Source organism: Carica papaya, chromosome 5 (genome assembly GCF_054855325.1).
Source record: "Carica papaya isolate Zhongbai chromosome 5, ASM5485532v1, whole genome shotgun sequence".
Classification (NCBI taxonomy): Eukaryota; Viridiplantae; Streptophyta; class Magnoliopsida; order Brassicales; family Caricaceae; genus Carica; species Carica papaya.
In genome coordinates this window covers 1,960,164-1,974,015 of record NC_142313.1, presented here as the reverse complement: position 1 = coordinate 1,974,015, position 13,852 = coordinate 1,960,164, and the positions used below count along the sequence as shown (strand labels likewise).

Here is a 13,852-nt window from a genome sequence, read left to right as displayed (position 1 = left end):
AAATTTTTATGTAAGGAATGTAAACTATAAACTATATTATTTCACTTCCGCATTTAATTTATTATCTTATTATTTTTTAAGTTCTGAGTCTTTACAAAAAAAATTCGACAATGAATTTTAAATCTATATTGATCATATAAATAATTAAGAAGTGTGTTTTTAGTTGTTGGTGGTAATTTATTAGTTAATACTTTTAAAAAATTGTTTAAATATTTGCTTTTATATAAGTGAATAATAATGTTTAATATTTTATTATTATATACTACATATAATTATAATTAGTATTTGAAATATTATTTATTTTTAAAATTACCCTGTTAGATTTGTTGATATTCCTTTTATATGTATAATATTTATTTTATTTCAAGAAAATTGAAAATTAAAAGAATTAACGTGCCGCATTTATTCGTATTCATTTTATATGTATACATCAGACTTGAATTCACGTGCTCCGCACGCGACTTATCAGTGATAGCATGAACGATGAACGGGAACCTGAAGAGTTACAAGTAGGGGATGAAAACTGGTTAGGCCGCTCAGATGTGGCTAGGTTTTGATTTGTACGGTTTCAGGCGCAACATACCACCTAGATATCCTCCTCCTCTCCCACTCACCACTCGGGACTCTCGACTCAGAGAAATGATGAGTTTGGTGTTGCAGAAAAACCGAGCAAAACCACACCTCTGAGATCTGTCTTCGTTTCCAAGTTTCTTCTTCTCCTAAAGGTAAAAAGATTATTCTCTTCCTCATTCCAGTTTCTCCGTTGGAATTAGGTTTTCGTTCTGTTTTATATTGGATTGATTTCTTCTTGGCTTCATGACATTACTGAATCACCATATAGCGGAGCGGGAAATTCAGTTTTTATACATTTGAACTGACGCGCGGAGAGAGGGAAACAGAGGTTAGAGGTTTGATTCTTGATGTTTTGCTATATGCATTTTGATTTTGGTTTTGTGTGGTGGGGCTTACGATGTCAATTGCATTGCAGGGTTCATGAATTTACGGGAGAGCGTCTTCGACTGGAATTTGGTAGTTATTAGTCGAAATTGAATTATGTTTCGTTATGATTTTGATGGAGTGCTTATTTCTGTGTTTTTATGTGTAGTAAATTGTCATTTTCATTTCTACGTGGTTAAGCTTGTTCGGGGATCGAGACAATGCCGGCCACAAAGAAGGTGGTTATCTTGTCTCTTTAACATGTAGAAGTTTATAAAACAAGTTGATTGCATCATTTTGAATGAAACACTTCTCTGTATGTAAAAAACAAATTCTTCTCTAAATACTGGATTTATTTGTTTCTTTGAAATATTTCAACACTTTTACACAAAAGAAAGCATTCACAGTGTTTGCTGCTTGGAATTATTTGATTTTCGAAAACCTTGTCTGGGAAAAATTATGTACATAGCATGGGTCCATGATGTGGTGGACGCCAGAAACTTGATTGGTCCATTCAAATTTTTGTCATGATTCCATTCTGCCAATCAAATAGTCCTGGTCAACCATGTAACCATGGACCGAGATTCTGAAATAAGTTATCATTCTACGCATATGGATTTCTAACTAGGTTGATTAAAGGTTGGCATTTTCCTTTTCTTTATACTCTAAGTGACTGTGATTTCTATTGTTCATCAGAATTCTGAATGCGTACGCATTGGACATGCATTCAACATGTTATTGAAGCAGATTGGGGATCCTGTTGACTTTGAACTGCCAGAATGGTTCAATAAATGGAAGCCTACACCATACATCTTCATAAAGCGCAGTATCCTTCTGTAATTAGTTTGAAAATTATTCTTTTTCGATTTATTTGATGTTTCACATAAATTATATTTTAGTTCTCCAGTTTTTGTTTGATCTTGCTGATTGAAAATGGTATTTAGGATTTAGTTTTATGCTCTTGTATCTGCTAATGGCATGATTTTCCTCTGCTTTTATATATCCTTACATCAAGCTTCCCCTTCCTTCCTCAATCTCCTCTCTCTCTCTCTCTCTCTCTCTCTCTCTCTCTCTCTCTCTCTCTCTCTCTGTGCAGTCTACCCCACCTCTTCTCTTTCGCTGTCATAATTTTGCTTTTGTTTAATTGAAATGGAAGATATATACATGACTAAGAAGGTCAAAAGGCGCCTTGAGGATGATGGCATATTTTGTTCCTGCACCCTTTTGCCCGGCTCTTCTGATGTGTGCGGTAGAGATTGCCACTGTGGGTAAGTTTTGTGCAGTTTCCATTGTGCATGTCCTTGTCTTGTGGATTTGGTACAGAATTTTTATCTATTCTATGACTGCAAATTTGAAGTTTATGTGATTTAGAGAGGCCATTACAGTTAGTGGTACTTCTTCGTAGACATACCTTCACCTGTTTCTGTTCCTTCAGACCATAAAACCATCTTTACCTATTCATTCCCATTCAGTACTTGTTAAAAAATTATAATAACTATTTCCAGGATTCACCTATAGATTTCAGTTACTGAGATATTTGATGCTGAATGATGCACATTGTGCGCTTTACACTCTGCCTCTTTATAATAGTGAAAGCCTACTTATATTAGTGAGGGCACCTTTAGACAAGTAAAAGCAGACGGGAGGAGGTTTTATGCCCAACTAACTGTGAAATTGTCTAATTCAGTCTGAACAATATCATAACAAAGATGATGCTTGATTGATGAGGCAGACAGCCTTCATCAGATGGCCAAGTGTATCTACGTCCACTAGAGGCTCCTAGGTTCAATCCACCTATCAGCTGCAGTGCTCCTATATTTACAACTATCAAAAAGAAATGATGATTGATGGTTAATGTGTGCCCATGTGGATTTCATGATGCTCATTGTATTACAATTATTATTGGTGGCTAAGATTCCTTAAGAAAATGATATTTTACTAAAACTTTGTTTAAAGCATGCTATGGAGAAGAGCTCTTACTGAATGACTGAAAGGAAAACTGTCATTGATTACTGGTACATGTGCTGTCCTCAGGGATCTGTATATTGCTTCCTTATTTTTAGTAGTTTGTAAGTGTCACCGTCCATCTGATTGAGAAATCTGCAATCTTATGCATATTTGATTATTAATGCCAAACTGTTAGTTTTGATTTAGTGTTTATAACAGATAAGCTGATGTAAAATATAATTTAAGTTTTTGTCTTTACTAATGGAACTTGAATTGATTTATGTAGTTTTTCCAGTTATTGATAGCCCTGGTTTTGATTGTTTTTGTTCTTCACAGAAAGAAAAGTATGTGAAGAATGATATCCTTTGCCATCTACAATATTTTTACAACTGTGATTGTGTTTGTTAAAGCCTTATCTACACTTTGAGTTGTTAGTTCATGGACAAATTGCCTTTTCCTGGTCATGCAAAGAAATGTGTTGCAGATACTCTTTAACTTCTGTACTTGTATTTTTTAATTGTTATGCTATATGCCTTCGCCAGGTCATACAAGGAAATGTGTTGCAGATACTGTTTGCTATATTTATTAACTTCTGTACTTGTATTTTTGAATTGTTATGCTATATGCTTCCCAGATAATTTTTATGCATGATTTGAGTGCTCTTATTCTACAGGATGTTACTGTCAAGCTGCTCCTCGGGCTGCAAGTGTGGAAGCGCATGCCTTAACAAGCCATTCCAACACCGGCCTGTTAAAAAAATGAAAATTGTAACGGTATAGTTGTTTGACTTTTTCTAGAGGCATCCATGCAAGGAATGATGTATGCAATACATGCAAGAAATATTAGAGTCACATTCTCAATTTCGTATGGTAGGCAAGGGGGAATCAAGAGATAATCTCTGAAACATAACTTGCATGATTTTAAGGAATGTCTCAGAGGCATTTTTGCTGTATGCAGATTTTTTGTATCTGGGAAAACTAGTTGTTTCTTCATTCTACCTGTCTTTTTCCCCCTCATCCCTTCGCCACCCAACATCACCTGTTCCCCTTTCTCCGTCTGTTTCTACTTTGAATATATGCTGAGGCAGTTGTTCTTTTCTTGAAAGCTAGCTTTAGCCTGTAAAATTGATCCTCAGTCCTATTGATAGTTTGCATTTTGTTTGATGTCTACTGCTGTTGATATATTTTGATTTATGTTTACTCAAGACGTGAAGTTTGCTTGTAGACTGAAAAATGTGGGTCCGGGATTGTGGCAGATGAAGACATTAAGCAAGGAGAATTTGTTATAGAATATGTGGGTGAAGGTGAGATAGTAGTTTGTCCCCTCTGTGAATCTATTCCTCTTGCATCCAAGTTAGTATTGTCACAATCTCTTGATTAGTGGTCAATCTTTTGATAAGGCAGTTATTGATGACAAAACTTGTGAGGAAAGGCTCTGGAAGATGAAACATCGTGGAGAAACCAACTTTTACTTGTGTGAAATCAATCGGGATATGGTAATTGATGCCACATTTAAGGGAAACAAATCAAGATATATAAATCACAGTTGCTGTCCCAATACCGAGATGCAGAAATGGTTTTTTCCTGACCCTATTGTTGATTTTTTCACCATTTTTAGTTTGTAGGCTGATCATGTTTACTTCCAATTTTCTTCTCAAGGATAATTGATGGTGAAACAAGAATTGGCATATTTGCTACTCGTGACATACAAAAGGGCGAGCACTTGACATATGATTACCAGTATGAACAATTGAACAGCTATTTAATTTACTCCCGATTGCACACATGTATACATTAGCAGAGTTTAACTTAGCATACCAAAATTTATAACGAGCATAGTAGATTAATTTCATCTACAACTTTTGTTTTCTCAGTCCAATCTAACAAGTTTAGCAGATTTGTTCAATTTGGTGCAGATCAAGATTGCCATTGTGGTGCTGCGGGATGCAGGCAGAAGCTTGGGGTTAAACTGAACAAGCCCAAAATGTCTTCTGATGCTGCTTTGAAGCTAGTAGCATGCCAAGTGGCAGCGAACTCTACCAAATTTATAACAAATATTATGGGAAAAGATGTATGTCTGTTTCTGTAGTGACTTTTTTTTGGCTCCAGTGATAATTTCCATATTAATTTTGATGGCAAATCAACAATGCAGAATAACCTCTTAACTACTGTTACGTTCAGAGAGCATGTGCCTCATGTTAGTCTTTTGTATAATCTTTGGTTATTTTTTTGTCATAGCCATTTCAAGTAGGTCATATTCCTGTCAAATTTTGCCTGCAGTAAATACATTGTCAGGTTTTGATTATTATCTCCAAGATTGTTAGTTTCTTCATCATGTCCTTCCACTTGCTACATTTCTCTCTTCTAGCTCTAAAGTGAGGTTGGCATGACCTCCAATAGATCCTCATTTCTACTTAACATTGATGTTATACATGTCATTTGGTAAATGATATGATTCAGACCCTGTAGATGGTGCAATGCTCTTTCATGTCTTAGTTTTCAAGTTGCTACTGAAATGTCCATTTAACAATTTGAAGCATTTCAACTTTGAGCTTCTTAGCTTGGTCATTTACTGCTCATTTTGAAGATTTTTTCCTAAAATTTGGGCTTATTGTGGATTGGTTTTTTATTAGGTGTGTCAAAATGGGGATTTGCATATAGGTAAAATACTTTCCTCAATGCTGCATTTATGATTTTGCACCTTCATGTTTAATGGATTGGAAATTTGTAATTGACATTATTTATGCTTTAGGAAGCTCGCAGCTTTTTCACGGCCGGCGCCAAATCTGCTTTCACAATTGCATTGGTGAAGTAGTCAGGATATCTCGTCCCATGAACCAGAGGTTCTTTCCCACATTTGTTTCATTCTTTTGCATTATTTTATTTTGTGTAATGTACTATTTTGGGAAAACAATTTTTTCATATAACTAGAATAATTTTTGTAATCTTTCTCTCTCTCTACCTATCTTTATTTAAAAAGCAGCTCTGCTGGTGTACTTACAGGATTACAGGATAGATACAGTAAAAATTTTGCATTACAGGATAGATGCCCAGATGAAAATCTTTGGAGGATTGAAAGTTAATATTTTTCTTTCTTTGTTCTATTTTTTGGGTGAGACCTGTTAATTGGGTGAGACCTATTAATGATAATTTGATGGGAGATGTTCATTTGGATAAAGGTTATGTGTTTAAGGTTTTATTTATGGATTCTGTGTCTTGATGGATTTAATTTTGAGTAAATTGCTATTACTTCTGTTTCACTTTTTCTTTTTTTAAAATCTTTATTAATTCTTTATGATGGTACTCAATTTTTATTTTCTCCTTAAATATGTTTTTTTCCAGGTATTTTGGAATAATTAAACATTTTGATAAATATTCAAGAAAACACACGGTAAGATAGAGGCTAGTTTGTTTAATTTGTATTAACTGAGCATTATGATTATACGTAACTGCATCTACGATGTTGCAGATAATGTTTGAAGATGGCAGTGTTGAATTTCTTGACATGTCAAAAGAGGACTGGGAGCTTGTATCTTTGTGATGTTATTATCATGTGGTAGGTACATTCCTACTTGATTGGTTCTTTCTTTCTTGTTCACCTTCAAGAAAACATGCATGTATATTTCTGGACTTCCCTTTTGAGGCAATTATATCTTTTCATTTTAGCAAATTTGAGGAATCAAAAGCAAACAGAGAAGTTACGCCATTAATGCTCATTATCCACTTTACACCGGTTTTCACTAAGTTGATACAGAGACCTTCACTAATGAACTTGCAATAAGTAGACACCATAAGGATTTAACTTTCTAGCCTACATTGCAGGTTAAGAAAGGAAAATGTTTGTTATACTCAACTTAGTCCCGGTTCTGCTGCACTGACATAAAGATCTAGCTTGCTTCAAACGGGTTGACAAGATTGTTGTTGTGTCAAGGTAACCCTTTTTGCGCTGGTAAAGAAATCTTCCGCCCACAGGGTTCAACAGAAAGACTGTTGTAGTAATCTTCATACTTTCTTCTCATTCATTTCTCCCTTCTATATTCCCCATCCATAATAAAGAAATTTATAATTTGTATTCAATGATTTATATATATATATATATATATATGTTATCATTTGGGGGAACTGGTAAATGGGTTATAGAAGCTAACGGCGAAGGCTGATGTTTCTACGTCTTTATTGTGGTTGCTAAAAAGTCTTGACAATGATCTCATACATATATGCATATGCCTTTGTAGTCTTTTGTCTTAATTCAACAATTGTTGTTGTAATTTGTTTCGTTCTGGTTATGGAAAGGATTTTAGATTATATTCAAATCTGTGTATCACGTCTTTTCCACGATTACTACGTGTATATTGTAATCATTTTGGCCGAGGTCCAAGATTCTTCTCGTCATGGTTGTTGATTTGGTTTGAGTGAGGGAGACGACATTATGGTTCGGCCCCGAGGAATCGGCGAGGACGGGAATGGAGTAGGTGTTGTGGGTCCCCATTCACCAACCCAGGCAAGATTGATTTTTCTGCATTTTCTTTTATGTTGTCTTCTTTTTTTTTTTTTTGTAGGGGATCATGTGGGTGACAAGTTGGTGGTGGGAAGAGGGTGGGGTGGATGGGGACAAGTCGGTTGCTTTATGGGTTCACCGGATTTAGGAAAAGAAAAAAAAATGCTCCAAGTTTGGAGTTTGGACCAATTGGGAATTTTTACAGGACATTTTGTGAATTTATATAATTTAATTAAAATTTTGGACAATTTTCTTTCAATTTATTACGTTTTATTTAATTAGAAAAATTGACTAGTACCTGTTTCATTCAAGTTAATTAATCTAATTTTTAAGCTACAAAACAACAGACAGTTACTTATTTATAATTAAATAAATGGAATATTAACGGTATAATTATTAGAGTTATTTAAAACTACAAAAATTCCTTTACAGAATTTTATTCACTAGAAGAGTGAGTGATATATATATATATATGTTCGTAAATAAAATAATTTTGGAATAAAGACATTTTTATACTACAAATAAAAAACGGGACATCTCATTTTAGCACGTGTTAATAAACATAAATAAACCAACATTGTTTTTTTATTTTTATTTTCTTTAAAAAAAGAATGGCGATTATTTGATTTCGTTTTATTATTTTAGGACAAAGAAAATAAAAATCGGGAGGCCTACGAATCGGGGTAGTAGTTGGTTGGGTTGGTGAGTGGCGAGTGGCGAGTGGGCGAGTCTCCAACTCTTGGGAGGCCGTGCGTACATAAATACAGCCTATACATATACCATAGATCCACTGCAGAGCTGTCATCTCCTAATCTCCTCTGTCTCTTTTCTGCGAATTCACATTCGCAAATCTGAATCTCATCTCCCTCATTTTCCAGAGATACGTAGATCTGGTTATTGGACAGCGAAGGAGAAGAAGCAAAAATGAAGGTGATAGACAAGGTGAGATCCGAGACTGAGAAAGGAAGAACTGTTTTCTCCTTCGAATTCTTCCCTCCGAAGACCGACGATGGAGTCGACAACCTGTTCGACAGGATGGATCGTATGGTCACTCACAACCCCGCATTCTGTGATATCACTTGGGGTGCTGGCGGCTCCACCGCTGATCTGACGCTCGACATCGCTAACAAGATGCAGAACATGATTTGCGTGGAAACTATGATGCACCTCACTTGCACCAACATGCCTGTTGAGAAGATCGATCACGCCCTGAACAATATCAAGTCCAATGGAATCCAGAACGTGCTTGCCCTCCGCGGGGATCCTCCCCATGGACAGGACAAGTTCGTGCAGGTCGAGGGTGGCTTTGCCTGTGCCCTAGACTTGGTACTTCTCACTTCCAACCCCCTTTTCTTGTTTCAACTTTTTGCACGTCTGGTCTGTCGTCTTCAATTTCATATACTCTGTTTGGTTGATTTCCAGGTGAAACATATCAGGGGCAACTACGGTGATTACTTCGGCATCACTGTCGCTGGATATCCAGGTTCTTCATTTTTCTCCATTTTCCTTTTATTATTTCCACATCTTTTGAGAATTAGCTAGTAATATGAATTTTCACATTTATTTACACAGAGGGACACCCAGATGTAATTGCAAACGATGGCGTGGCTCCTCCAGAAGCTTATCAGAGTGATCTTGCATATTTGAAGAAAAAGGTTTTCTTCATTGCTTGTTAAGCTGCTTTTCATTTTCATTTTCGCCGACTTTGGGTTAATCTTTGTTTCTTGCACAGGTTGATGCTGGAGCAGATCTTATTGTCACTCAACTCTTCTATGACACTGATATCTTCCTCAAATTTGTGGACGATTGTCGCCAAATTGGAATTACATGTCCCATTGTTCCTGGGATAATGCCCATCAATAACTATAAGGGCTTCTTACGTATGACAGGTTTTTGCAAAACAAAGGTATGTGCTCTAAAATAAAAGTTTGTTTTGAGATTGTCATTTTGAAGTTGTTCTTTGAAGAATTGGTGCCTGGACGTATGTCTAAATGTTGAGCTATATTATGGTTTGTGAGTTTCACAGTTAAAATTAGCATTCCTAAAGTTATGGTGAAGAAGCTGAGGTTACCGTTTAGATTGGTGAAATTAAATGTTTTCACTTGATAATGATGTGTTGTAGGTACCTGCTGAGATTACCGCTGCATTGGAGCCTATAAAGGACAATGAAGAAGCTGTCAGATCCTATGGCATTCACCTTGGAACTGAAATGTGCCGGAAGATTTTAGCTCACGGAATTAAGACTCTGCATCTTTACACACTAAACATGGAGAAATCAGCATTGGCCATATTAATGGTGGTTTCTCAAACCCTTTTCATTATTTTGTCTTGAGGTGTCCTTTCGTAGTCTTTACAAGAGTATGCCTACTGCTTAATCTGGGTTCCTAGTCATAACGAGAGGATCAATGTTGACAGAATCTTGGTTTGATTGAGGAGTCCAAAGTTGCACGGTCTCTACCTTGGAGACGTCCAACAAATGTTTTCCGTGTTAAAGAAGATGTTCGTCCAATATTCTGGTATGCTTTATTGAAGAGCATTTTAAGTCAATCATTTTGTAACCAATTCATTATTTGCTGCATTTGGTTATAGTGAGGTATATTTTGGAAATTTTGATATCTTGATCTTGGTAGGGCCAATCGTCCAAAGAGCTACATATCAAGAACTATAGGCTGGGATCAGTATCCTCATGGGCGATGGAGCGATTCGAGTAATCCATCATATGGCGGTCTCACTGACTATCAGGTACTTCGTAGTTCAACTTCATATTTTCCTAATTTATTGCTAAATTTGGTACTTCATGAACCTATTATGTTAATTTTCTCATTTCCTTCAAGATTCAACGCAGTTTTTTAGTTTTAGTCTGGTCTCTTATCTGTTTGTTGTGATCCATCAATAATTCTTATTGTTGATGCATATTCACGGAGTTGGTTTTTTTTGGTTTATGCTGCTAACTCTAAAGCAATGCAAGCTGTGTCATGTTTTCTTGAAGCGTGACAAAACATAGGTTCTGGATGCATAGGTTCTGGATGTGGCGGGGATAACCAATTGGAACAAGTAGACATGGTTGTGAGAACTACAATACCTAAGAAACCAACAATTAACTATTGGTTCTATAAAGTTTGTGTTTGAAACCTAGACATAAAGATCCAAGATCAATCATTTTAAGAAACAAACTATTAACTTTGGCTAGGAAAAAATTGACTGCTTCAAACTCTGTTTCGCAGAACTTTGAGAGTTCTCCTATGAAACAATCTCTCTGGATAATCCTAAGAAGCCCCTTTTTGTTTTGAAGAAAACCCTCAGAGGCCCTTGAGTTTCAGAATATTCCTTAGCATATCACTATTTCTTGTATGTGAGGACAAAACCTTTACAGCTGCAGAAAGTCCTAGTAAATTGTGGCATATACTATAAGTTCGCTATCCAATTTCACAAATATATGATCTTTTAAATTTTGATATCTCCAATGTCAACCTTCATTTCTCTTCTAAAGTTAAAACTGAATTCTGTGATTTTTGAGTATCATATTTTTGCAAAAGAGATACCGCAAATGCATCTATTTTTCCTCATGTCAGTCTCTGTTGAAAAATTTGTATTGATGTTCATGAAGTTCTCTGTTTCTTTACTATTATTGCTATCATCCACTTATACAAGTTGTAATTTTCTCCAAAGTTCATGCGACCACGTGCACGTGACAAAAGACTTAATGACGAATGGGTTACTCCCTTGAAAAGCATTGAAGATGTTCATGAGGTATTTTTTCCATGTTAAATAGCTGTAGCATTTCGTGTTATTTCCATTTTTCAGTTAAAGACTCTCAGGGATATGCTGATGTGGGTTCTTCTTAATGTTGCCTACAGAAATTTAAGAAATTTTGCTTGGGGAAGTTAAGAAGCAACCCTTGGTCTGAATTGGATGGGCTTCAGCCAGAGACAAGAATCATAAATGAGCAGCTGGGCAAAATCAACTTGAAGGGTTTCCTCACAATCAATAGCCAGCCTGCAGTGAATGCAGAAAAATCCGAGTCTCCATCTGTTGGTAAGTTACTGATTTGTGTGCTTGCATGTGTTGGCTGTTACCACTGATTAACATCTTCATCAATGGATGAAGTATCAAATTAAAGTGACTTAGATAGAAGTTTGTGTTTGTGACGAGGTAATTGGTTTGCTATTTAATATTATCCTTTGCTTCCGCTTCCAACATGCACATGTGCCAGAATAACCTGGACCCACGTTCTTTGAAGTCTTTTCTTTAAGCAAAACTTTATAAATGGCTTGGTTTCCTTCTCATCCATGAGTAATGAAACCCAGTGCCTTGTCTCTTATGGGCTTCATAGGGCGTTAATTCACTAAGGATAAGAGGGATGTTGTTCCTTCCTATATCTTTGTAGTTTTTGGTGCTCAATTATTCTGTGGAATTTTTCTCTTAAAAACCATATGTAGTACTTATCGTTCCTGTATTCTCTTGATATGTCTGCAGGTTGGGGTGGCCCTGGAGGTTATGTTTATCAGAAGGCTTATCTGGAGTTCTTCTGCTCGATGGACAAATTGAATGCTCTTGTTAATAAATGCAAGTCTTTTCCAAGTATAACTTACATGGCTATAAACAAAGAAGGGTGTTGGATGTCCAACATCAACAAAACCGATATAAATGCGGTAACTTGGGGAGTTTTCCCTGCAAAAGAAATCATCCAGCCAACAGTTGTTGATCCTGCTAGCTTCGTGGTCTGGAAGGATGAAGCATTTGAAATTTGGTCAAGGGCATGGGGTAACTTGTACCCCGAGGGTGATTCGTCTAGAAAGTTGCTCGAAGAGGTTTGTTCTCTTCCTGGATGCTTCATCTGTTGTATCTTGTTCAGTAGATTCTTCCCATGCATCACCTTTGATTGCCTCTTTTGGCACTTAATGCCAAGTAGATCCCAGCAATTGTAATATCATGGATATCCATTTTATTTTTGCAGGTACAAAAGAGCTACTATTTGGTGAGCTTGGTAGACAATGACTACATCAACGGCGATATATTTGGTGTGTTCGCAGATCTCTAATTTCAGCATTACTCGGTTTTTAATCTGATCTCAAATCATTCAGTAAAAACCATTTTAAAGGAAAAAAATGGTGCTTCCCCAAATTTAAATGTAGCTTTATGATCTTTTGTTGTATTGATTTATATAAATCTTATTGATTTTCAATAACATGTTGCTTGGGATTTTGATGCATCCCTTGCTGAGTGGTGGGAATTATGTTTGGATGATAACATGCTTTTAGGCAGGCTGGGAAATCAATCTGTAGTCTTACCTACCAATTGTTTCTCTTTAGTTTGTGGTCTACACGCACTAATACCGCATGAACCTTCGCAGCCATTTATATTGTTTATGGATGCGGTTGGTATTTTTAGTTGTAAAATAATTCATGGTAAAAGTAATAAATTTTTTTTATTAAGAATGTAAAAGCCTGAAATTTAAATAAAAATAAAATTATAAATTAGATGCGGAAGCGGAATAATAGAGTTTGAGTTTACATTTCTTGCACATAAATTAGTATGCCTAATAAAGTTACATAAATGTGCTTTTCACAGCATTTCATAAAAAAAACGAAATAACATATAAAAATAGTAAATAAATATTGTAGGGAAGTTAACTTTAACTATCTAAATCTTGACTTTCTTGATCTTAAGTGAGTAATAGGGAAGGGAGTGAGTTATAGTAACTCAATAAGAATATTACATTACTTACCGATACAAAAATTGAAAGTTGGTAGAAATAATAAGACGATTAATGGAGTTCTTAATTTAAATAAGTTTATTTATCATAAAAAAAAATTATTTATTGCATATTTATTGTTACGAGATTTTTCAAAATCGACCTATAGAGACAATAATTTAAATGATATTATGATCTCATATTCAAATAAGAATAACAACTTTTCTTTTTATTTGCGTACTAATATTTCTGTGGGTCCATAGGGATGTATCACTATGCGTGAACTCAATATCTAAACTTGTCAACTAACCAGTTGTTTCCATATTCTGTCCGGTATAAGCGTCAAAAATATCATTCTTCGATATCTCACCCGGTATGAAAGTGAATCGGGTCGTCTCTATATCCCATCCGATATGAGTTAACGTTCATAGTAGGGTTTCTTATGTACTCGGTCCGCCCACTATCTTTTAGAATATACAGTAAAACAATCATTTATTAATTTACATAATCAAACAATTTTTTATTTGCTTATTAATTTTATATTTCACAAATCAACCGTAAATTACACAAGACAAGCGATATATGTATTAAGAAATCACAACTGAATCATTTAACTATTCCAATATATTATCATGTATTTAAAGTTGTAAAATTAAATAATCAGTTAAACATGATAAATAAATAACTAACCGGTTCCAATTCCATTAGTGACCTGTAATTATTCTCAAAATTTTCTAAATTTAATAAAATACCATATTATTGATTATTAAGCTTCAC

General features: G+C 35.4%; 2 protein-coding genes across 6 annotated transcripts; both read left to right on the top strand.

Annotated features, from left to right (window-relative positions):
* The first annotated feature begins 450 nt into the window (after nt 1-450).
* ASHH3 (histone-lysine N-methyltransferase ASHH3) lies at nt 451-7,130 on the top strand. Of its 5 annotated transcripts, none has more exons than XM_088219972.1 (16): nt 451-725; nt 842-901; nt 989-1,029; nt 1,106-1,175; nt 1,633-1,762; nt 2,093-2,204; nt 3,557-3,656; nt 4,108-4,186; nt 4,287-4,458; nt 4,542-4,622; nt 4,779-4,953; nt 5,516-5,543; nt 5,635-5,725; nt 6,225-6,273; nt 6,352-6,438; nt 6,693-7,130. In XM_088219972.1, the coding sequence occupies exons 4-15, from the start codon at nt 1,158-1,160 to the stop codon at nt 6,421-6,423; spliced, it is 1,107 nt and encodes a 368-aa protein (XP_088076098.1). In that variant the 5' UTR covers nt 451-725; nt 842-901; nt 989-1,029; nt 1,106-1,157; the 3' UTR covers nt 6,424-6,438; nt 6,693-7,130. The 5 variants fall into 5 exon arrangements, 3 of the variants coding, with proteins under 3 accessions (XP_088076098.1, XP_021907030.1, XP_021907031.1); XM_022051338.2 differs by having other exon boundaries at nt 452-725; nt 6,705-7,130; XM_022051339.2 differs by having other exon boundaries at nt 452-725; nt 842-908; nt 6,705-7,130.
* A 1,033-nt stretch (nt 7,131-8,163) lies between these two features.
* Nucleotides 8,164-12,592, top strand: MTHFR1 (methylenetetrahydrofolate reductase 1). The gene is made up of 11 exons (XM_022051191.2): nt 8,164-8,706; nt 8,803-8,863; nt 8,953-9,035; nt 9,113-9,286; nt 9,503-9,676; nt 9,796-9,896; nt 10,011-10,122; nt 11,050-11,130; nt 11,238-11,415; nt 11,857-12,191; nt 12,338-12,592. The coding sequence occupies exons 1-11, from the start codon at nt 8,305-8,307 to the stop codon at nt 12,419-12,421; spliced, it is 1,785 nt and encodes a 594-aa protein (XP_021906883.1). The 5' UTR covers nt 8,164-8,304; the 3' UTR covers nt 12,422-12,592.
* The last annotated feature ends 1,260 nt before the right edge of the window (nt 12,593-13,852 follow it).